The 26,198-nt window shown below is 40.3% G+C and overlaps 1 protein-coding gene across 1 annotated transcript; it reads right to left on the bottom strand.

The window, feature by feature from the left end:
• Positions 1-1,353: 1,353 nt before the first annotated feature.
• Positions 1,354-23,810, bottom strand: LOC112104479 (serum albumin-like). Its single transcript, XM_024196796.3, has 15 exons — positions 23,672-23,810; positions 22,232-22,292; positions 21,167-21,299; positions 19,848-20,062; positions 18,707-18,839; positions 17,219-17,316; positions 13,632-13,761; positions 11,114-11,328; positions 10,408-10,540; positions 8,226-8,323; positions 7,705-7,843; positions 6,637-6,860; positions 4,698-4,830; positions 3,301-3,364; positions 1,354-1,535 (listed from the first exon to the last, which is right to left on the bottom strand). Exons 1-14 carry the CDS (start codon positions 23,754-23,756, stop codon positions 3,311-3,313), a joined length of 1,851 nt encoding a protein of 616 aa, XP_024052564.2. The 5' UTR covers positions 23,757-23,810; the 3' UTR covers positions 1,354-1,535; positions 3,301-3,310.
• Between the last annotated feature and the right edge of the window lie 2,388 nt (positions 23,811-26,198).

Here is a 26,198-nt window from a genome sequence, read left to right as displayed (position 1 = left end):
AAATCTGAATAATTCCCCTGTGTGGAGCTGGCAGGATTACCTCTAAAAATAATATCCATGGTGAATTTAGCTTTTCTTTCGGTTTGTGGCTCATTGATGAATGGATCCTGACTTTTGTGAACATATTTGACATGCACTGAATAGTAGTCTAAATCAACAATCATTAGCCTATGGGTGGTCAGCTAACTGTTCACTTTGACCATTAACTGTTTGCAGTATGAATTCATCTGCTGAAACTTCTTAAACTAGGAAACAACAACGACAAACAGTGACCAGCAAAGAGTGAATAATTTACTTCTGGTACAAACTTTTGGCTGAATAATGATTTGTGCTCAAACTCATGGAACTTTCAGGATTTAGCAACACTTTTTCATGACTACCTTGTGGTTGTATACATAGTCTTAAATACAGAATCTCATGAAGCCATGAATAATAGTGACCTGGACTCAAGGCTTTCATTCATGAATCTGCTTTTTACATTTTCAACCAGTTCTGCCTTTGTCTCTGAATATCATCTGACTGAATGTCTCACTGCTGTCCTGGGCATGTCCTTTGCAACCTAATCAGGTGAAGAACCAGGACTTCTGAACTTTAGTCAGGGTCAGTTTTACAGGCAGGTCGTATTTCCCATGTTACATGTCAGAGTTGAGGGTCTCCAAAAGAGATATTAGCCTGACCCATATGGGAAAACATGTGACATTATTAACTTGGACTAGAGGGGTTCTAGTAAATGTACTAGTCCACAGCTATTTACAAGAACAATGTAAAGCTTCAATGGTTTTCAGTCGAACAGAGTTTTGTGAACTCAGTGCCGTGCAAGAGCACTGATTACAGTGTATGTTTTGAATGAGGCATCTCTGAACTTAAAACCACATTTGCTGTCCGTGGCTGTGTTTAAGAGAGAAATATATGAGCTGCAAATCCAGATCTTTATCTAAATTTTCCCCAAGCTTAGGAATATTAGGAGCCATCTTTACTGATGTAAAATGTTTGTTTTGTAAAAGGCCAGATTCTGATAGTTTTATTCATATTAACTAGACTAGAATGGTTGGACTAGAATCATCTGGTGGTCCCTCCTGACCTGAAACTCCTGATATTCCACATATAGCCTCTTTAGTCAATAGAACAGTTCAGTTAGTGTTACTGACCGGGGTAAGGGTCTCAATATCTGGCCCAACGTAATATTGCAATAATTCATTATAATGATCATTACACTAAAATTTTACAAGAGATGGTAAAGAAGGGTCAAGGGGATCCATCTCTAGTATGTAAGTGTTACAGTGTGAAACCATTTGACTATAGTGTTGCAAACTTTTTGTATCACAAAATTAATCAACAGACTAGGACAACGAGGACTTTTTTAAAACTTGTCTTTATTGTTAACAGCTGAGAAGTTTCTGAAGAATCTGTGGTCCATAAAACGTTGAGTATTTTTTTTAAACAGCATTCTAAACCACGTGTCAGTGTTGGGGGAGACAGGAAGCAAAGTACAGGAGAAGTTGCGTAGATGAATTTCACCTTTCTCCTTTGGTGACCTGGGTAGAAGGAAAAACAAAAAGGATGACTTGGTAAAACTAAAATGTACATCTAAACTACCAATAATTGTATATGACAGACAAGGTTGGTGAGGTAATATTTTATTGGACCAACTTCTGTTGGTGAGAGAGACAAGCTTTTGAGCTTAGATAGAGCTCTTCTTCTCTTCCCAAATCTGAAGAGCTATATAAGCTCAAAAGCTTGCCTCTCTCACCAAAGAAGTCAGTCCAATAAAGGATATTACCTCACCCATCTTGTCTCTCTAATATCCTGGACCAACTCGGCTACAACAACACTGCACACAAGAATTCTGTCTGATAACCAAAGGTGACACCATCCATTTGTGAAAGTACATGTGTGGTAGTTAAGAGTTCTGTTCACATCATCTGCTTGGTGTGGTTTTTTGTTTTGTTTTTTTTAAGGATACACTTTAAGATTGCAGGATCAGAGCCTCTGTACTCAGAATTATTCACATGCTTAACTTCACACACTATGTGCTTGATTCTGTACCATTCAAGTCAATCAGAGTTTTCCATTAACTTGAATGTGAGCAGGATCTTGCCCTATGAAATCATTTGGGACTGCTCACATCACAAAGTTAAGCAAGTGAATAACTCCTTGTAGGATTGGGACCATAATGCTTCTCAGTGTTGTAAGTTAGACTTCCATTGTCAGCGCAGCATAGGGATGTCCTGAGTACAACTACATCTGTGCCAGAAGACCAAGTTAAAGCACAGAGCTCCCCAACTCAGTTAGAACAAAAATAAAACTTGTGTGGACATGATCAAGGCTCTATCTCCAGTCATGGAACAGGGTTAAGATACAATCCACATTTAGCCATGTTGTAAAGGGATCAGTAGAGAATCATTCTGTAACTATATATGCAGTTGGACAGGTCTACCATGTTTCTAATACTCTATGGATCATGTTACCATAATATCTGAACACATTACAAATATTAATTTATCCTTCTAACATCCCAGTGAGGTACCGTAAGAACTTCTCCCATTTTGCAGGTGAAGAACTAAGGTAAGGAGAGACTGATCTGCCCTCAATTTGGGAATAAAAATTGGATTTCCAATTCCTAAATCCCAATTCAGTGCCTTAACCCCCAACACCATCCATTCTCTCTTGCCTTGACCAATATTCAGTCTTGATGATGGTTGGATGGCTATCACAACTAACCTATCTGGGCTGATTTAGAGGTCCAAATACAAGCCAGCATCATGAATGAGATTTACAGTTCATAGTTTGGGGTTTTCAAAAGAGCCTAGGGGAGTTAGGCACCCATCTCCTTAGGTTCCTTTGAAAATCTCAGCCTTGATCTTTGCCCTGGTCTAAAGGGTGAAATGTATGAAAATTACTATGAAGAATTCTTTGTCAGTATGTGTCATTTAGGATAAGAACCCTAGATTTTCAGCAGAATGTTGAGTATTCTTCGGATTGGGCTAGCCAAAGTTGGGGAGATGTTCAGTGCTGCTGATGATAAAGGAGTAATTAGAAAACCCCTTCTGAATTTGGGAAGAAAAATTTGGCACAGGCTCTGTAAGAGCAAAAACCACATACATAAGGGGCCAGGACCACCTTTTTGTTCTGTGTTTGTACAGGACCCTAGAACAATGGGATACTGGTCCATTAGTAGGGCTCCTAGGCACGATGATAACACAAATAACAGCAAGGAAGAAATCTGACATTAAATTATGAGCATATTTGTTCTGAGTAGTTAAATGCACAGAGCTCCCAATATATAAATTTTGCTGTTACCTGAAATGCTTTAGACTCCGACAATTCCTAAAAGGGCTTTAATTTCAGTTATCAGTTTTGGATCCTGGAAAAAAGATTACAAATATTTACAAGAGAGAATCAAAGAAAGGAAATTGCATAGTATTTGAGCAGGAAGCTTCTATAAGCTAAATTCTATGGTCTGTGTTACACAGGAGGTTTGAGGGGATGATTATAATGGTCCTGTTACTGGTGGCTTGTCCTGAAGGACTGGAAGACCTGTGGCCAACCAGCCCTAATTATTAAGCAGCTACGCCTGGGAGAAGCTTGCTACAGGAGTTCATACTTTATTCTGCAAACTCAAAGTGATAAAACATGTTTATATAGAAATTTATTTCCAAAAGATTAATATGTTGTCTGCCTGTAATATTTCCATGCATTTTTAATGTACCCACTTATGTGGTATCTGAGTAATGAGTAAAAAATAAAATGCATAATTAGTCTAAAATACCCCAATTCTATATTCGTTATATGCTCATATGAACATATTAAATATATGGATGATAATAGAAGTAGCATTAGATGATAAATCATTATTAAAATTGGATGGGGGAGTATTTTAAAGGGAGGGTATATGTCATGAGAGCCAACTGAGTAATTCAAAATGAGAATATTTGACAAATTTTAATACTTTCTCTGAGTTGTCTGTGAGTCTTAAATTATTTTTCCAATTTCTGTGAATAACTCTTAGTAGGTCACTCCCAAGTAGCTTTTTCCAAATATTTGATTTTTGAATTTTGAAATCTGAACTGTTTTGACTGGACACAAGTCACATTGCACACTTCTGTCTCCTGACTGGATAAGCATAAAGCTTAGAACTTGCGGAAATTGCTTTCTGACACTGTTCTCCAATATTTGCTTAAAATTAACAGTCTCTGTGATTGTCTGCCTGAATACTCAGCAAGAGCAAAAATCAAAAGGAGTTGGAGGGCTTAGTCAAAGTAAACTTGTTTAAAAGTTGGAATGAATGTCCACAGAACATAATTTGCCCAGCTCTTCCTCTTTCCATGTTATTATTCAGACCTTTCTGCAATTATACAGATGCAATTTTCATTTGTAATCCTTAAAGCTCCTATTTTGCATGTCCTAGAAGAATCTTTGGCACATAAGGCAAATATTGGATGCAAGCTCAAACAGATTTAAACATATCTTTTAGATTAAATAAATTCTCTATGCGCATGCGCACACACACACACACACACACACTCTCATATGTATATATATTGCTGTAGAGTGTATCATCTAGGCAAAATTATTGCTTCTTCACACACAGAGCCATTCTAGGTTGCTGAACATTTGATTAAAACGTATATATTGACATTCTCCATGTATTCCTTTAATCAAGAATATACCCTCGATACATGAAAATAGTGAGATACCTCTACACCAAAGCATGCCTCATGTTGTTCGGCTTTGCAGCACTTTTCTACCATGCCAGTAAAATCTGTAAAGATTTTGTGTAGCTGTTCATCTGTTACAGTGACCTTTAGTTTAATGAGGTTGACAAGGAATCTGAAACGAACACAAAATGCAGCAATGTAAAATTAATACTAGTTATTGTGACTTGAGTTACTAATTTGTAATATCACATTTCCCTGATTCCTGTGCAGATCCACGGCCTGTTTACAATATGCTCCATATGGGCCTGATCTGATGTCCAGTGACGTTTATGGGAGTTTTCCCATTGATTCCAATGGACTTTGGATCAAGCCTAAATGCAGAATATAATACTGAGGAATATAATACAGAGGAAACTTTAAATAACCACCACCTGTGCTTCTGCCACTTCACCTACAACTCCAGCCTCACAACACTGTTTGTCCCCTGCTCCCACAACCACCTTCACGCCTTTTGCAACATTGCCCCTATGTCTGGAACAGACTTCTTGCACAGATAGGCAAAAAGCCACCATCAAAGTCCCTCTTTAAGACACAACTCTGCTAGGATGCCTATGTGAAACTGGCCAACTTAGACATTTTTAGTATTCAGAGAAAATAACACCTTTACTTAGCATAGCACAGCTATGTATTGGCTCATGCTGAATAACCATGTCATCTTACTGATGTTATCACTGGCCTAAAGTAACACTCACATGCTGCTGGATCCTAAAACAGAAAATTCTTCCTCTTTTAAAAAAAAAAAAAATAACTAAGCTACATGATGTCAAGTATCAGAGGGGTAGCTGTGTTAGTCTGGATCTGTAAAAAGCAACAAAGACTTATGCTCCAATACATCTGTTAGTCTATAAGGTGCCACAGGACTCTTTGTTGCTTTTCTAAGCTACATGAGTTGACCGTGAAGTGAATTAACTGTACTATTGGAAATTATTGCTCAAAGTTTCAGTGCAATGGGTCAGATCCTCAGGTGGGGTATACTGGTATAGTCCGTTGATTTCTACACCAAATCCTCAGTTGGTGTAACTGAATGCCTCCAATTATGAAAATAGTAGCTGCAAAGCCCTGGCTAGGTAGAAAATTCATCCCATTAGTAAATGATGACGTGTTGACGACTCGCTGGTAAGGCTACCATAGTGCTATTGTAGCAAATGATTCCTCACTGTGTATGGAAAATTTTAGAGACAAGGTGTGGGCAAGGTAATATCTTTTATTAGACCAACTTCTGTTGGTGAGAGACAAGCTTTCGAGCCACACAGAACTCTTCTTTAGGACTGGAAAAGATACTCCCAGCATCATACAAAATGCATGGTGGAACAGATACAATATGTGCAAGGGACCATTCAAGGTAGAGTGGCCCATTAACACTTAGCATTCATAGGACAAAAAGAGGGGGGTAGCAGGTTACAGATTGTTGTAATCAACCATAAATCCAGTGTCTCTGTTCAGTCCATAATTTTTAGTGTCTAGCAGAGTAATGAATTGAAGCTCCCAGGCTCGTCTTTTGAAGGTGTTGTGCAGGTTTCCTTTGAGGCCGAGGACTGAGAGGTCAGATATGGAGTGATCACTTTGTGAAAAGTGTTCACCCACAGGTGATAGGGTGTGTTTTGTGTTTTATCATTTTCCTGTTCTAGTTTGTTTTGAGAGTGTAGTGATTGTCTGGTTTCACCCACCTTACATTTTGCTGGGAGTACCTTTCCCACACCTGAAGAAGAGCTTTGTGTGGCCCAAAAGCTGGTTTCTCTCACTAATAGAAGTTGGTCCAATAAAAGATACTACCTCACGCACCTTGTCTCTCTAATATCCTGGGACCAACATGGCTACAACTACACTTTATATGGAAAATTATGTTAAACTGTGACTCTCCTTCCCTATCAGAGCTTAATCCTAAACTCTGCTGTGAATTAGAAAACAGATATCTTACGTTAGTTGTTTTATTTGCTGTGTTTCAGCAGGAGCAGTGCACAAATCTTCATGGAAGGTGAACAGTTCAGGGGTGAATTGAGGGGGCTTGTAGCTTTCATCAACTCCCATCTTGGTGAAACATGGTATCCTGTCAGCATATGAGTCATCGCAGCAGTGTGTGACTTTTTCATTGATAGGTGTAGCCTCCTGTCTCATGCACATCTTCTGAATCACCACACTCAGCTGAACAAAGAAAGAGAGAGAGCAACAAAACAAGGTTCACAGCACTCTTAGCTTTAATGCTAATAAAAGCAATGCATGTTCCTAATGTCACATAGTATAGGCAGGGGTGCTGGCAGCTTTCACTTCTTGTTGAGCAGAGCTCCCATGAAAACAGAATGAAAACATTCAATCATTCTGGAACTTCTCAGACTTAGACAAGTGATTGTCCCAGACAAAAGTTGCCCCTTCTAAAGAATTTTATTCAGGACTTCAACACTTCATACAATCAGTAACCAGGAAAGGATTTATAACCGGCATTTCTGAGCCTAGCTGTGAAGGCAGCCATCTTCCAGAAAAGTGATGTAATTTCTTATGCTCTAAAATATAGATGGCGTCTTCTTCTGCAGACTGTTAAACAAGAAATTTGTTCATGGTCTCTCCCCTTGGGTGCTCTTTGCTAGTTTCACAAATGGCATCGCTTCCCAGTAAGATGAGCCCACTGCCAGATCTAGACCCTTGTTCAGAAATACCTAAATATTTAAACTGCCTTCAAATAAAACCTATTTCATGATGTCTTCATGGTAACCAGCATTTGGGGAACTCATCTCCATTGCAAATGGGGCAGATTTCCACCTATGCATTTGGAAGCCTAACTTTAGGCTTCTATTTAAAATTATATATATATATGTAGGCCAATGTCTCCATTAGAGAGCATACTGTGTACTTCCTCCTTAACAGGATGTTGAACCTTTGAGAACAAAATTGCTGCTCTCTGCATTTGGGCAGAATACTTAGCATTGTAAAAGTGCAGTACACAGAAAACACATTAAAAAGAAAGCTACGGTAAAGAAAGAAATGTACTCACATGTCTTTCTGAACAAGGTATGCGTCTAGATTCTGTTTCCTGGCAGCACTTGCTACCAACGGCTGCCATTTTCTTTGAGATTTCAATCAATGTTTCAGGTGACACCTGAGGCATTTTCTTGGTGTAGCGGACAAGGATACTGAAATAAAAAATATTCTAGATTGTTCAACTGTGAAGAAAATTTTTAAATAAAGCACCTAGATAGGGCTGTTCAATGAAATACAAATAGATCTGTCTAAAGCTGAACTAATTTTTTTGCATTCTTAGCTGTAGTAACAGAAGCAGCAATGAGTCTACCATTACGTGTGCTATGGAAGCCTACATTTCTGTTCATACCATAACTTCTAAATACTCTTCTTCTTAATTGGAATAATGGCATCGTCTGCACGGCCAGTTGAACAAACACTAATGGTTAAATTGTACCCTTGTCTTATTCATTTGGGTCTGGAGAATTTCACCTTTACAAAATCCTGACCATTCACTGGATAAACATGGAACCACTCCAAAACAAAGAAACATACGCTTTTAGGAAGCCATTTTCTCCCAAGCTGGCATGGAGATCACAGTTAGTTTTTACGATTTCCTGAGTCTCCTGGATGTAACTCTTGAGTTTCTCTTCCTGCAAGTAAATATAATCCTTATTAGAGGCAGGTTATCGATCTAAGGCTCTCATTAGAGAGTACACCCAACTCACAAAGAAACTCCTGTCTATCCCATTTAGGCCATTTCTATTCATAAATATTCTATCATTTCTGAGGTACACCTATGGCCCTCATCACCGTCATCTGAGACCCTTGCAATCGTTATTGTAGTTGTCCTCACAACACACCTGTGCAGTTGGAAAATATTCTCAATATACAGATGGGAAACTGAGTCACAGGCAGCCTAAGCGGCTTGCTCAAGGGCATGCACCAAGTCTGTGGCAGACTAGGGAACTGAATCTGATATCCTGAGTCACAGACTACTGGCCCTAACCACTCTGTCGTCCTTCCTCTTGAGAATGACCTTTGACTTGTAGGAATTTGTTCATTATTCAGAATTATTTCATGATGCCCATAACTCCTAGTGTGAATGTTCATTTAGACAGTATACATCGTCTGTCTATGAACATTCTTGTGAAAATATTTTTGCTCACACAGATATCTGTGAAAAGTGAACAGAAGGTTCACAAATGCTATAGAAGCAAATTGGTGGGTTTTAAATGGGAAAAAGTGTTTGTGCACTGCTTTAGTTTTAATGCAGTTTTGACCAGGTTTGCAAAATCATAGCGCCACAGATTTTAAGGATAAAAGAGAATATTATAACCATTTATTTTTATGTCCTGCCTATCACAAGTATAGAGTTTCACCCAGTAATTCCTGCACTAAGTATAACAACTTGTGGTTGAACTAGAGCATATTTTAGACATCCAATCTTGTTTAAAAGGCTTTAAGTAATTAGCAATCTAATACCCAAGGATGTAAATTATTCCAATAGCTAATTATTCTCACTGCAAAAATTGCTTCTTTTCAGTTTAAATGTGTATAGCTTCATCTTCCAGCAATTGACTCTACTAGCACTGTAAAATGAGCTTATGCAAGTTGTCACCTTCTAACAAATCCACTTGCTTTCTGTCTAGTTAGACAGTCTCACTGAATGGTAAGCTCTTTGGGAGAGAGATTGTTTTATATACCTTAGTACAATGTGGCCCTGATCCTCACTGGAGCCACTGCCATTGCTGCCATTAGTCCTATTATGTTAGCATAGGATTTTGAAAGTGGATTCAAATCCATCCATTGATGTTGGGAAGGGAAACATTTTGACTTAAAACAAAACTCCAGACATCTTGTATGTAGTATTTTTTTAATCTCTTTATTAAACCAATTTAGTGCTAATAAAAGTTACAGGGCTTTTAACTTTGGAGATTGTTCAATGGATAAAAAGAGAACAACAAAATTAGTGGCAACATATGCTGTTCCACTAACTTGCCTTAACCCTCAATTTGAGGGACCATTTCTGGAATGACAGAACTATCCATTCTCCATGTTCGCTGAATCTTTAGCCCTTCTGCAGAAGTTAACATATAAGATGTCTCTATGGGCTGGTCTACACTGGGGGGGATCGATCTAAGATACGCAACTTCAGCTACGCGAATAGCGTAGCTGAAGTCGAAGTATCTAAGATCGAATTACCTGGGGTCCACACGGCGCGGGATCGACGGCCGCGGCTCCCCTGTCGACTGCGCTATCGCCGCTCGCTCTGGTGGAGTTCCAGAGTCAACGGTGAGCGCGTTCGGGGATTGATATATCGCGTCTTAACGAGACGCGATATATCGATCCTGGATAAATCGATTGCTACTCGCGATACAGCGGGTAGTGAAGACGTACCCTATGAGGTTGCTTTTTTGATGTGCATACATGTCCATTAGAACTTAACTTAATGATCTTAGTCATTTTACATAGGCTCAGGGTGCCTTATGGAGTTACTCTAATTGTTTGTTCATTCATTCATTCCAGGAAAGCATAGGTACTTGTCATGAATGACAAACACAGAAATGCTACGTCATCTATGTAAATCCCAACTAATCCCCTTTATTAATCCCCAGTAAATCCCTAACCATCAGAATCCCATCCAAATCCCTTTGGTCACCATCAACTCATGAGAATTTGTCACCAAAACATTCTAATGTTTTCCTGTTATGTGTGATTGAACAGTAGAACTTACTGCGTGACTGTAACATTCAGAAGGATTCTCTGTTTTGCAGCATACTTCCAGGATGGCTTCGTATCCCTTAGCAATCCGCAAAAGCATCTGAGCAGAGAACTCAGGATGCCTTCTCGAATATTCATAAAGAAATCTGTAACATGAAAACTGCCAGAATTAGAGTTTAAGAATATAGTAGCCTCTAACAAGTAACATGGTTACATGCTTGTCATGGGTACAATTTTTTCCAGTTTGGATACAGTTCTCCTGTGCACGGGTGGTGGAGCAGCAGCCTGACTAACAGAGTACAGTTTTTGGCGCTATAAGAACAGTCTGTCAACATGGCTGCTGATGGAGGAGCTGCGGCCCAAGGCCAAAAATCTTTTAAAATCAGATATTACAGACAAAGCACATGGAACTCCTGAATGTAAAGAAATCTCATGCCACTGACAAACTGAAGAGGGGCACTGATGATCTGCCATTCATCTTCAGAAGGATGGTGGTAAATACAATGTGTCACAAAATATGGGAATTACAATAGAGGAAAATGGATAGAATTTCAAGATGCCATAAGTGATAGGTCAGCCACTCAAAGGACCAGACAAAGGAATCTCTCCATTACATACTTGATTACAATACTCTGCAGGACATATCCTCAGGTGGTGTAAAATGACATAGTTCAGAGAAGTCACCAGCAAGAACACATGACGACATTTGCTATACGTACTCTGCCATGAAGACATCATGCTCTGCAGCAAAGTGTTTGCACACCTCCTTGTCCTCTACGTACTTCTCAGCTAGCAAGGGCAAGCCTTCAGGTGTGTCATCAAACCCTGCCCTAACAACACACTCACTTCGTTCCACCACTGGCATCTCACAACAATCTTTTATTTTACTGGAGAAGACGTCTTGTTTAGAGCAGATATAGTTCACAATCTCTATCTGCAAAAGGAATGATACTGTGTCAGTTAAAAGGCCTTTATAAGCAACTACTTATTTTTAGTTTCCCAGTTGCTTTTCTTTTTACAGTTTTGAGGCCAAAGTCAGAGCCGGGCTTGCCAATTTGCTAAGGAAATGGAAGACTCACTAGAGAGGGGAAACAGTTTTTCAGGAGGCTACAACCAAAACTCCACTATGCTGCTTTCTGCCTAGTGAAGAGCAAGCAGAGCTAATGGAGTTCCAGCTGTAGGCATCTGCTGAAACCTGCTTGGAGCCATGGCACCCCTGCCACGCTCCCTGGGCCAGCACGGGGTGATGTTGTCCCTTCCTTTGTCATTAGAAAGCTAGAGGGGGTGAACAGTCTGCTAAAGGTAGCAGAAATCATCAAGCACCTTGACACAAGGGGCTGCCACTTTACCCTTTCAACCACCTGATCTCTTTCTGTTAATACAAGACATGTCAGCCACTACAAGGAGCCACTACATGCAAAAACCCCACAGAAGAAGAAAGTCAGCCCTGTGGCACAGCTTGCCTACAGGTCTGAAATCTGCCCATCACTCTGAAATGGGTGGGCACTATAACATAGTTATTTCACACACATTTAGGGACCAGTTCTGCAATCCTTACTCATGTGAGTTACCCCATTGAGTTTAATGGCACTACTTGAGTAAGGATTGCTAGATTGATCCTTGGGGCCTACTTAACAATTTGGGCTAACAAATGATGCATAAATACCTCATACACAAGGAACAGCTGACTTGTTAGCATCCTCCCTACCGCTCTGCACACCTTAATTTGAATTACAGAACTGTGTATGCATGGTGAAGACACGAGTTTTCTGTTAAGGAATTGCTAGAATGCCCTAGAATGCTGCAGGATAACCAGACATTGCTATGGCCTGCGTTCTACAGGGGCTGGTAGTACAGCTTATTATTAAGCTTGCCCAAGCCTTCCCATCCCATCCTGTTTTCAGTTGCTTATATCTTTGCCAGACTTTAACTGTTGGGTGACGTTTCCCATGCCAGGGGTCTGCTTCAGGCCGAATGTGGCTGGAAAATTTCAGCCCAAACTGTGTAGGAGTTTCTGAGAACAAGGCTAGGGAAATAGACATTGAAATGCAAGGTTAAAATAATTCTGGTGACCTCCTCTTTGGAAAGCTTTAGTTTCCCTATGCTTTGATGCAGAGACTTGAAATTTGGCAGGGGCATGGCCTTTGTATCAAGGAAGTGCATTTTGCCATCTCTGTGAAAATTGGCCTAAATTTGGCCAAGTTATAAACCTATGAGAAATTGCAGTTTTCCCGTGCTCCGTAGAGACTTGCTATAGTTTTAGTTGTTTAAACCCTGAAGAATCTGTCCTCATTGTGCATGTGCCATCCCCACACAGCAACTGCACATGTTCACTCCAGCCCAGATTTGTAGGAGTGAAGCCAGACTTTCCCTGTAATGGCTGCTACAGACTCGGATGGAACTGAGAGCAGGCAGCCTGTCTGTCCTGTGCTCTCAATGACCACTCTTCTGGCACCCATGCAGTGTGGAGGAGGAAGCAGAGGGGACCTTGCTGTTGAGGGGGAGGGCTGCAGGAATAGATTGGGGCAAGGAAGACTGGGAGCGGTGAAGATTAGGAGTGGAGAGACTGGAACAGAAGCCTGAGGAGAGGAGACTAAGACTAACCTAGTTGAGGAGAATGGGGCTGGGACAAGGAGCCAGTGGTGGGGTAAACACAGGGCTGGGGCAGGGTAAAAGGTATCAAACTTGGGGATCTCTGAGTCTCCCTGGTCCTCCACTATCAGCAAATATCAATGAAACCCACTGGCAAAGTATCCCATTCCCCCACATAGAGATTAATGACCTACTACTACTATCAGTTACTCCATAAACTCAAGTGGCAGAGGTCTGTGTGGTGAATCTAAAGGTTCCAATCCAATATGACAAACTATGTTAAAAAATATTAACATGGAAAAACTATAAGTGTCACGTAATTAAAGACTGTATTATAATACAAGCAGGCCAAATTAAAGTGGCACAGGCAAATTTATTCCTGGCATTTCCTAACTTTTTTGAATGCTTGACTTTGCAACCTTAATTTTCTTTTAATGTAATGGTTAGACCCAGAGCTGGTGTAAATTGGCTCCCCTGAAGTCAGTGGAGCTAGCCCGATTTACACTAGCTGAGGATCCAGCTCTGACATTTTAAGGTCTGAGGAGCCAACCATTCAAGAGTGTGTAGGTGTATCACTGTAAGTGAACAGGCCGTGTTCTGTTTTTTTCAAATATGTCAACACTAAGCAAAAGCAACGTAACTTACCCTGTCATCTGTACATTCGATCATGTCGCCAGCACAACACTCCACATGGAGATGTGCGATCTCCTTTACAATTTTGTGAATCTCTGGAAATGAAGCCTTAGGAAATTTTTGGCTAATTAGAGCAAGAACACTATAAAGGGGAAAACATCAGAAAAATGTCTGATTTAAAGCTCTGTATTGAAAATGAAACTTGCAAGTCACTACAATTTAGGTTACTCTAAATCATGATGGATTGGTTTAAATAAAGCAATTTTAAATCATTTATTTTAATTGTGACTTAAATCAGCAAACAGAAGAGCTTGAATTAAATCAGTGATTTTCATATTATTTTGTATTTGTACTTTTTTAGCGTTTCCACCCTACCCCTAAAGAAAGTCTCATTGGCTGATAACCATTAAAACACGTTGATTTGTAACCAAATACACCTCTACCCCGATATAACGCGACCCGATATAACACTAATTCGGATATAATGAGGTAAAGCAGCGCTCTGGGGGGGCGGGGCTGCACACTCCGGTGGATCAAAACAAGTTCGATATAACGCGGTTTCACCTATAGCGCGGTAAGATTTTTTTGGCTCCCGAGGACAGCGTTATATCGGGGTAGAGGTGTATAGCATTTACATTAAACTTGGTCATCATCTGACTAACCAGGAGGATAACTTTATCTATACACATTTATTGAAGCAATTATATAGCTAAATTTACATTTATTCAGAATCGTAATTTTCACATTTTTGATTGTTAAAAATGGTGAATGATGCATTTCTTATTTACAAGAAGCTGATTAATTTTGTACTTGTGATTTGTGTCAAGCTCTATTTGGGTGGAAATTCAAATTCAGTTAAATGCACAAAAACAGCATTTTACCTTGTTTTTTAGTTAAATAAAACTAATGATTTTAGAACTAGTATATCTCATTCTCTCATGCCTCATTTCTGCTCATAGATTGGAAGAGGAAAACAAGCTTTTCTGCTGTTTGTTTGGGGTTTTTTTAACTCCCATTGGCATCTTAACTTTAAATGACTAGTCAGTGAACTGAACTGAAAAGAATATTCTCTCTGCACCCATAGAAGAGGATTCTGCTGTAATTTCTTGGTTAAATTTTCATAGAATCATAGAATATCAGGGCTGGAAGGGACCTCAGGAGGTCATCTAGTCCAACCCCCTGCTCAAAGCAGGACCAATTCCCAACTAAATCATCCCAGCCAGGGCTTTGTCAAGCCGGGCCTTAAAAACCTCCAAGGAAGGAGACTCCACCACCTCCCTAGGTAATGCATTCCAGTGCTTCACCACCCTCCTAGTGAAATAGTGTTTCCTAATATCCAACCTAAACCTCCCCCACTGCAACTTGAGACCATTGCTCCTTTGTTCTGTCATCTGCCACCACTGAGAACAGCCGAGCTCCATCCTCTTTGGAACCCCCCCTCAGGTAGTTGAAAGCAGCTATCAAATCCCCCCTCATTCTTCTCTTCTGGAGACTAAACAATCCCAGTTCCCTCAGCCTCTCCTCATAAGTCATGTGCTCCAGACCCCTAATCATTTTTGTTGCCCTCCGCTGGACTTTATCCAATTTTTCCACATCCTTCTTGTAGTGTGGGGCCCAAAACTGGACACAGTACTCCAGATGAGACCTCACCAATGTCGAATAAAGGGGAACGATCACGTTCCTCGATCTGCTGGCAATGCCCCTACTTATACAGCCCAAAATGCCGTTAGCCTTCTTGGCAACAAGAGCACACTGTTGACTCATATCCAGCTTCTCGTCCACTGTGACCCCTACGTCCTTTTCTGCAGAACTGCTACCTAGCCATTCGGTCCCTAGTCTGTAGCAGTGCATGGGATTCTTCCGTCCTAAGTGCAGGACTCTGCACTTGTCCTTGTTGAACCTCATCAGGTTTTTTTTTGGCCCAATCCTCTAATTTGTCTAGGTCCCTCTGTATCCGATCCCTACCCTCTAGTGTATCTACCACGCCTCCCAGTTTAGAGTCATCTGAAAAATTGCTGAGAGTGCAGTCTACACCATCCTCCAGATCATTAATAAAGATATTAAACAAAACCGGCCCCAGGACCGACCCTTGTGGCACTCCGCTTGAAACCGGCTGCCAACTAGACATGGAGCCATTGATCACTACCCGTTGAGCCCGACGATCTAGCCAGCTTTCTATCCACCTTACAGTCCATTCATCCAGCCCATACTTCTTTAACTTGGCGGCAAGAATACTGTTTCAACAAACTGGTTCCAGGTTCTTATCTCATAACTCCTACCAAGTGAGTGGCTTGACTTTCTTAAAATCTTGGCAGCAGCCATGTACTGCTTAATATATATTTTATTTAATCGAAATGTTTTAATAGATTATAATACATTTAGGCTTTAACATAAGATGCCATAATTTCAAATAGGATTATTTTTAAAAACTTGTATGAAATGAAATACAATTTTATTTTTTAATCATTGAATTGTATCCACCCTGCTTTAAATTACGCAGGTAAATAAATATTGAGGTAAATATTTCATCACTGGGAGTCTTTAAATGGGCTGCATGTGGCTCATCTAAAAGAAATGCACTAGTTCAACTTCAAGTTATTGGGATACTTGCAGGAATTACTGGGTGTAATCTGTCTCTTCTGTTATGCAGGAAGTTAGACTAGATCATTAGAAGGACCCCTACTAACCTTAAAATCTATAAATCTGCAACTGAACTACAATTCTGCTGTGGATGGAGCTCCCTTTTGTCTTCTGGAACAGGCTCTGGATTCAGCGGCCAGCATTAGAAGGGGGTTGTGGGGGCTATAGGCACTCCAAAATTTGCCCTAACCCCTCCAGCACTACCCAGCTCCAGCTTCTGGCCTCCAACTTGGGTGGGGCATCTGGCGGGGGGAGGTGGAGCTAACACTTACCTAAGGAGGAGCAGGGGATGGGATGACGGAGAGGGCCAGGGCCTCAAGGGGAGGTGCAGCCCCTCCAATTTTCTGTCTAGCCCACCTCAGCCACCCCTCTCCCTCCCCCCAGGAAGAGGCTGATGCTGCCCCTGTCTGGATTGATTAATTTATTTTTGTCATTTACAAAAGTTCCCATCATCAAAATCTCCAGGCACTATATATATATATATATATATATAATATAAAGAGTTTGAAGAAAGGTAGATTATGCAACCCATATCTGAGCAAACAGTTTGGCGAGATGGTTAAATCTGTCTTTAGCCCATGTGGCTAGCCTTTCACTAACATTCACCGTCAATGTAAAATATATAACTCTTCCTTATTCTGTGTCAATATACTAAAACTAACCCACAATTCTATTATACACTGAAATCAATGGGAGCTTAGCAGAGAAGCACAGTAGGAACTGGCCCATAATTGGGAAAACGCTTGCCTGGCCTGATCTTTACACTGGATTTCAGAATGGCTGTCAGTGCTAGCTATTCCTTCTGCAAAAAGCACCTCCACATTTATTATAAGGAGGAGCATCAAACTCAGCACATGCAAACAAGTTACTGATTTGTTTCTGATGCTTTTCTCTGATGTAGCTTCAGGTCTTATGACAACCACTCGATTTTTATTATAAAATAGGGGTCAGAGACTTACTCTGCCTGGAAAGTTCTTTCTCCGAACTTCTTCAGGATTCCACAGTTGTAGGTGTTCATCTTGCTCAGAAGTAGGACTCTTTCCTTTATCAAAGGGAGCTAGAGTAATAACAAGCACATTGTCAAACGAAATGATCACATTTGATGGATTAGAAAAGAAAAAGCTGGCAGCGCCAGTTTAGAAACACAAAGCACTCTTTCCTGATTAACTAAAAGTCCAAGCAAACCTAGAGTTCATTATGCAATCCTTAGCCCCAGCCCTTTATCATGTAGGGGGGTGTATTATACACCCAAATTCTGCTACTCACCTCCTCCGTAAGAAGCACCTTGCTCTGCAAATAGCTCGGTTGATTTGAATGGGACTACACAGCCCTATGCTTGTAAGACTGTGTGCTGCTCTCTGTGCCACCTGACCCGCCACATTGAAATAACTGGGAGTGAATAGTCATTGGGTCTGAGTATTAGTAAAGGCAGAATTTGGCCCATAGCATTCTAAAAGTAGGTTAATGGCTAGATTGTAACTTCCCCACAAACTGTATGTCAAGGGAGATACTCTGCTACTGGTCCGTACCGGTGCCAAATCATGAGAGCGCATGTAGTTGAAAAGAAAGCAGAACCAAAGCTGTTACTGTTTCACGTCCTATCTGCTCAGGGCAGGAAGTACAGTGACTGCTTACCCTTGCATGCCTGGACCTAAGGTGTCTCTTACTCCCCCTTGCACCGCTGTACTGCATGCTGCCCCATCACGGTCTAGACCCAGGCAATAAGCATGTGATTTTTTCCCTAAGGAATGTATATTGCCCATATTTAGTGCAGCTGAGCAATAATGATCACGGATTGACAGAATGGGTTGGAAAAGGAATAAAATTCTTGCAAAATTTTTGATGGTAAAAATATATACTTGTATCATGACATTTCAAAATATGAAATTTTTCAACCCTCTGTAACATACTGACTCGTTCATGAGCAGTTTTCTGTGAGAGGTCAGGTAGTATTTATTCAGACGAAGATCAGCTTTCACACACAAACATGCAAAACTGTGATTTCCGTGTCCCCCCCCCACACACACACACATTTTGCTGCATGAAGCCACCCACTTGATGAAAATTTCACAAAAAGCAAACTTTCCAGGCAATTAGATGACCTGGAGCATAACGACAACTATTTCCCCTTCCGTTTTCACACACCACTAAATTCAATGCCAGTCATCTGTCATTTGTGTGCATTGCTTTAAAAAAAAACCCCACAGATTAGTGTATACAGATATAAGGGATGGGGGGGGGAGAGAGAGACAGATTTTAATTTCCAGATTCCTAGAGATTCTGGGATAATTGACAGAACAAAATTATTTTAAAAATGTTATTAAACAAGATTTGATTGTGTCCTCTTCAGGTTAAAATTGTTCAATAAACAGAAGTGCAGTTAAGATCAGAAGGAAACTTTTGAATAGTTAGCAATATTTGGTTTTTCACACTGAAAATCTGAATACCTTTTCATCCAAGCAAACACCAGCGTTGGCCTCTTTGCAACAGTGTTCAATTGCATGCTCAACGTCAACAGCCAGAGCAAGGATTGTGGGGGCATAAAGAAACGGGTGCCGTCTTGAGACCTCATAGATGTGACTGAAAAGAAAATACAAAACAATATGTGTTACAACCAACAACAAATAGCCTCTAGTCTATACAAAGCATTTGGGGGAGGGATAGCTCAGTGGTTTGAGCATTGGCCTGCTAAATCCAGGGTTGTGAGTGCAATCTTTGAGGGGGCCACTTAGGGATCTGGGGCAAAAATCTGTCTGAGGATTGGCCCTGCTTTGAGCAGGGGGTTGGACTAGATGACCTCCTGAGGTCCCTTCCAACCCTGATAGTCTATGATTCTATGAAACAATTCTATACTAAAACAAACCAGTTCTAGCTCTGGTAACTACCAACGATACATGCTGAGGATGGAGTTCTGATCACAAATGAAACACTCAGCTGGATTGCAGATTTTGTGTGAACTCCTTACATTTTCAGCTGCTCAGATTTTTGTTAACATTCTTTATTCATTCATTCATTTATTTATTGGGGGGGGGGAGAGAGGGGGCAAAACTTTCAAAATTCCCTGATTATTTTTTTTTAAGGGAAATAAACAAAAACCCTTTTTAAGAGGTTTTTTGGGGGAGCAACTTTTTGCTCTCTTTTTATCATTTCACTGACTCTCTTCAGTAACAAAATGGGAAAAGGAACAAGGGAGGGGTGGGGGAAGGAGGAGAAATCCAAAAACCAGAAATGAAGGGGGGGGGGAAAGTTTGCCAAAAATCAAGATTTCAAAGAAAATTCCTGAAATGTTTCTGATAAAAAGATCATTTTTAAGTTTAAACATTCTCAAATGAAAAAATTCAATCCAGTCTAGTAACTACATTCAGTGAAAATTTTCATTAAAATTTCAAATTTTGACCAGCTGTATATTCTAAAAGCTGCATAAGTGACATAGTCTAGTGTTCACAATGGATGTGTGCAGCCGTTTCCACACGCACAGAGGCAATTTTTCTAAAATGTGCTCCTGTGTGGCAGTATAGCACAGGCAGCATGGTGAATACTGCTTTTCTCCACAACTAAAAATCTCTAATATATAATCAGTGTTCTTACTGTGCCATAAACGACTCTTTGTTTTCTTGGAATTTCTTGCACATTACTTCAGGCTCGGGTCTTTGATATGGAGGAAGGAACCCTGGAGCAGAATGTTTGAATGACAGGAAACACTGATTTCTTTCAGGGTCGGCTTTTCTACAGCAGTTGGCCATTTCACCATATGCTTCACCAAGCATGTCTATTTTGCAGATCTCATCCAGGACAATAGTAGGCTGTAGGGGAAAATACAGAGTTAAGGTTGCTCATGGAATGTCTGATGTAAATTTTCAGTCATCTAGATTTTTATAAATTACATCTAATCTGAAAACAATTAGAATTCATGGGCCAGAATCTCACCTGGTATAAACTGACATAGCTCCATTGACTTAATTAGAGTTATGCCAATTGAGATCACCTGAAAATCTGGTCCTATATTTATATTACTTTGACCATTTTAATGCTTTATTATTGGGATAGATTCACTGGAGGTTTGACTTAGTAGGCTGTAGAACAAATCCCGCTCACCTTATGCAGGTAGCCTCACTGAAGTCAATGAGCATATGTGGGTGAATTTGGGAAGCAATTATTATTCCTTTAGTTAAATATCAATTTGGGCAGCCTTTGAGATGAAGCCATAGGATTCCTGTTAGTTGAATTACCAGTTTAAATCAGCTAGAATACAGTCCCAAACTGGCACATTAACTATAGTGACATTAACATAACATGAGCATATGTTAATATGGCTGAGCCCAAATTGCAAAATTCAGGTCTGCTTCCAAATTTCAAAGCATTCAGAATTCAGGGGTTTTCAAATTGGGATTGACTTGACTGGGCAAGCATCTGTGGAAATTTAATGCACTCAGGCTAAACATTTTCAAAAGTGCCAAAGGGCCAGATCAGTTATTTAGGTACCTGAAGATGCATAGAGACACCTAACTTGCTTAGGTGCCTACTACTGGGATTTTCTAAAATGCCTACGTAAGCTAAATACCTATATGCATTTTAGACACCTAAACATCTTTGAAAATCTGAGCAAAGACTTAAGACCCTGCATCCCATTGAAAATGAAGGGAACATAGGCTCGTAAGTCATTTAGATGCTTTTGGAAATCCCACTCTCAAAATGTAAGAGAATCAAGCGCCATGTTTCAGAATATATATACAATGGAGAGTAGCTCGCTAGCAGTATCAAAACCTGAGAGTCTTAAAGTTTTGTGATGAAAAACCAATATGTGATTTTGGTTTGCTATTAAAGACTGCTACTGAGTGCTTTATCATAATGCTGTATTTGCAGTGTAAACAGAGAAGAATCATAATAACAATGGACTCTTTGCCTACCACTGGTTTCAAACACTCTGGGTCCTGCTCATTGGCAACACACTTGTGTGCAAGATCCACGACATCCTTCACCTGTTTAGCTATCTCTTCATAAGGGCACTTGTAGAGATACTGAGCAAATGTGATCAGGGCACTGAAACACAAAGCATATTTTTAAAGATGTAGATGGGGGGGGGGGATTCAGAGACATTGCTGGTATCTATGGTAACCAGGCAGAGAACCACTGAGTAAAAGAGGCAGGCAAGAAGTTTGCTGTAGATTCAACAAAATTAGTGAGGGCCAAATGTTCCCGGGGCCTCAGTACCGGTGTACACAAATTTGTATGCACAATTGTGCAAATGGCTGTGAGTAAAAATCGTGCATTCAAATGTCAAACAGATGCCTAAACTGAGAAACCACATAATCATATTTCCACAATCGGTATCCTTCCTTGTCCTTTCTTCTTCCTGGTGTATGGTTTATCTTAACACTTCTCTAGCAAAACCATGACATAGACTATAAATGCCTCAGATCACGGACTTTTCTTCTGTGTGTTTCCTGGAACTTGTACCCAGTACACCTGTAGGTGCTATAAAATAATTATTATTGTCATTGTTAAATAATGAGATCTTCTCTGAGATCTTCAGCTATCTCCACCATGCCTAAAAACCACATAGGTCAAGCTGACTTGTCTCACATAAACATCCTTTTGATCTATAAATGTGACTCCTTCAGTCATCCATAGGGAATCACATCCACGCTACTTGTAGGCCCTAGCGGGTCACTGAGGGACTCTGACTAAATCTTGCAAAGGGCAATGTATTGTGTTGCCACAAGGCCAGACAATGATACTGTGGCTCACCCCTGAGCATCAGTCAAATGTAGGATTGTGACTGCTTCAGCAAGCAAGTTTTATCTATATATTATCTAACTGGACATTTAGAAGGCTAACATTTCTATCACATTCTTTTTTTATATGTCTCGTGTATTCTATTGATTCATCTTGATGGGGGTTTTTGGCCAACTAAGAATGTAAAATGATGAGGATGATTATCACTACAGAACATAACTCGAATGTTCACTTACGCTCCTTTAAATTGCTTTTCCTTTAAATCGTTGAAACGGTGGACAATCTCACTCTTGTGTTCTGAGTGGAAAAAGAAAAGAGAACAATGAGGATCATTTTTTACATTAGCTATGTATAGAATCATGCCCCTATAGGGAATATATTCTGGGCATTTGGGGTGGGATTTTCAAACGTGTTCAGCATTAACCTAACTGTTGAACTCAATGGCAATTTTCCCACTGACTTCAGTGGGATTGGAGAAAGTCCAATTCTGAGCACTTTAGAAATCCCACCACTTGCTAACCTGCATTTCTGCTAACCCTGTATTCTCCCTCTCTCTAACCTCATCTCATCTGGCCCATCTATTCCACTTGCCATTGGCTACCCTGGCCTCGTACATTGCTAATCTATCCTAAGTAAAATATTCCCACCATTAGCATTTTTCTGATTTAGTGTTTAACTGCATAAGTGTGTTCCTATTTCAAGTATAGGAAATAACTCGTATGGGTATGTCTACACTTCAGTGTAGACACTACCTATGCCGACGGGATGGGTTCTCCCATTTGCATAGGTAATCCACCTCCCCAAGAGGTGATAGTTAGGTCAACAGAAGAATTTTTCCATGGACCAGCACTGTCTACACAGTGACTTAGGTTGGAATAACTGTGCCACTCAGGGATGTGGATTTTTCACACCCCTGAGCGATATAGTTATGCCAACCTAATTTTCTAGTGTAGACCAGGCCTATGACTATTGGTAAGTGTGGACTTTCAATGACAACCACTGTACTATTCACAAAAGAGATGAGCTGAGGACGATACATTTTGGTTTGGGGATCTGTTGGAAGGGTTTTTATTTTGCAAACTCAAAATTAAAGCTAGGTTGGGTTGGATTCTTGTTCCACTGTATGCAAATCACCATTGTCTTCAGTGAGTGGAAGTATCATATAAAAGATTTCAGTTTGGCCTATCTGTAGTGAATATAGCTTATGATTATACAGCATTGTTCATCCCAAAGCTCTTTGCAAGGTGTGTGCATAAAACAATCATTCATCTACCACTGCACTATATCCACCTCTGGGGTAGAACTTGGCAGCCATTCTGTCCTAATAACACTATTCAGTGATTTTTTTTAAAACAGTGAAGAACAATTATGCTAACTGAAAGTAAAAGAGAGACTTTCACTAGATAAAATGTAATTACTAGAGTCGTTATCTGGAAGGATACTGCTTCAGGCCTACCTAAGATTACGTGATTTCTGCATTCCTTTTTGGGGTGTGATTCTAAACCTACTGAAGTAAGTGGTAATTGTTTCATTAATTTCCATTGACTTTGGATCATGCCCTTAAAGTTCAGTTATGAGACTGCAAAATTAACTTCAACCAGTCACCAAAACAATTATAAAATACAAAGTTTGCAAAGACAGCATGAAAGCAAGTAGCTAATATAGATCTTTCTTACCTGCATCTCTAGCAGATCTTTGCAGATCTCTGGATATAGCAAAACTGAAGAGGAAAATAAAAGAAATAAATGCTAGCCACTTCATGGTTGCAGGTTATTTTGTGGGGATGAATTATTCGGGAATGGTAGAAAGACTGATGGAAAAAGCATTGATTAATATACTCTTCTCAGCTGGTGTCTGTAAAAGATTAACCATACACTTTCCATCTGACCTGAAGAAGATTACAAAATGGGAAATATTCTTGCCAAAAATGAATTTGATAAAATTATTTGCTTATGAAGTTTGTGACCTGGAACTGGTAATTAGTAACAATGGTCAATGATGGGATATTAAAAGTTACTACAGAGAACATTTTCCGGAGGGTCTGGCTGGAGAATCTTGCCCGCATACTCGGGGTTCAGCTTATCGCTATATTTGGGGTCGGGAAGGAATTTTCCTCCAGGGTAGATTGGCAGAGGCCCTGGAGGTTTTTCGCCTTCCTCTGCAGCATGGGGCAGGGGTCGCTTGCTGGAGGATTCTCTGCGACTTGAAGTCTTTAAATCATGATTTGGGGACTTCAACAGCTGAGTCAAGGGAGAGAATTATTCCAGGAGTGGGTGGGTCAGCTTTTGTGGCCTGCATCATGCGGGAGGTCAGACTAGATGATCATAATGGTCCCTTCTGACCTTAAAGTCTATGAGTCTATAACTTTTTGTTTTGAAGACCTAGTAAATTCATTAACTTTCCAACACCCAGACAGAAAAAGATTTGTGTAAATTACCTTCTCAAATGACATAAAAGGGATTCAAGGGATCTTATTAATGTATCATTTAGCCTAATCCCATAACCATGTATATTCTTAGCTAATATTTATACAAAAGTAATCTGGACTAATGGTGTGCAGGTAATGGTTTGGCTAGCTAGGAGTATTAAGTTCAGAAAGTAATCCATAATTGCAGCTATCTAATAAATTATTTTAAAATTAATTTTTTTTATAAAAGATGAGGTACCAGACTCATCAGGAAGCACACACAGATGCTTTGCGCTGCTCCAATGACAGACATACACTGGACACTTAAGATGAATTTATGGTTGCTTTGCATGAGTAGAGTAGCAGAAAGAAGTCAGAGCTGCTGGTGAATCTGATTTTCTATTTGGCTAAAGAAAAATATCACAGGTTGATGTGATACATTAGTGAGACCAAAGGTAAAGGAGGATTGAGTTTCCACATTTAATTGGCCCCAGAATTCTCAGAAAAACAAAAAGTAAAGATGTGGAATGACATATCCTGTGCTTGTGTTCATATTCCAGGGACACTCATGGAAACAAAGATGAAACTTGCGTCTACACTACCCGCCGGATCGGCGGGTAGCGATCGATCTATCGGGGATTGATTTATTGCGTGTAGTGTAGACATGATAAATCGAACCCCAATCGCTCTCCCGTCGACTGCTGAACTCCAGCTCGGCGAGAGGCAGAAGCAAAGTTGATGGGGGAGCCACGGCCGTCGATCCCGCGCCGCGAGGACGCGAAGTAAGTAATTCTAAGTCGATCTAAGATACGTCGACTTCAGCTATGCTATTCTCGTAGCTGAAGTTGCATATCTTAGATCGATCCGCCCCTCCCCCAGTGTAGACCAGGGTACATGGCCCAAGGGAGATAGAGCCCTATTTCAGACAATGTATCTCTGTTGTCTGGAAGATGGGATTGACCCTTTCACCTTGTGTAGGACCAAATATCAGCTCACAACTTCTGGGAGATGACCTGAGGTAACATCCAGGAGGAAAGCTGGTGAAATAGTAAAAGATGTGAGTTGTGCAGTTTTGATGTGAGTTTGAGTTCTACATGTCATGGGTTTGAGTTATTCCTGATGATCTGGACAACTGGCAGAGAGTTGTGAAAATGTTTGCAAGCCCTGACATTTTCACTAGTTTTAACACACACCAAAAAATGATTCATCCCAGGAGTGCTTTATTTCTTATTCACAATTCTCCTGTTTTAAAAATTTCATTCCACTAGTCAGAGAGCTTTGGGGCCCAACCATGCAGTAGGAATGATGAACAGTGATCAGTTTGCAAAGAGTTTTATGACTGACTGACTCACAGGCAGAAAAATATTTGTCCAATCTATTCAGTGAGTACTTTTGAATAACAGAAGGCTAGACTGTCAGATGGTGTAAATTAGCATAGCTCCACCATGGGGAATGCAGTGATTTGCACCAGCTAAGGATTTGGCCCATATTTATTTCAAAATAGGGATCAGTTTATGAATGGAGAAAGGGGCTGACCTCATAACAAATATTATCCACAATGAATAAATCGACCATTCATAGCCCGATTACATAACTGACTTTCTACTGGACCCCTCAACCTCTTTGTTAATCACCCTTTAACCTTCTTCCAGTGAAGTGGTAGTCTGACCTACAGTGGGCGACCCTTTGATTTTGGCTGGGAGGAATGAAATAAGTCACTGGTGGAAACAGCCTTGAGCATATGCAGAGTAGAAAAAGTAGGAGATTAGCACACAGCATGGATAGGCTTGGAAGAA

The sequence above is a fragment of the Terrapene carolina genome, unplaced genomic scaffold (assembly GCF_002925995.2).
Source record: "Terrapene carolina triunguis isolate 2854851 unplaced genomic scaffold, T_m_triunguis-2.0 Scaffold136, whole genome shotgun sequence".
Taxonomy (NCBI): Eukaryota; Metazoa; Chordata; order Testudines; family Emydidae; genus Terrapene; species Terrapene triunguis.
This window is presented reverse-complemented; position numbering and strand designations above follow the sequence as displayed.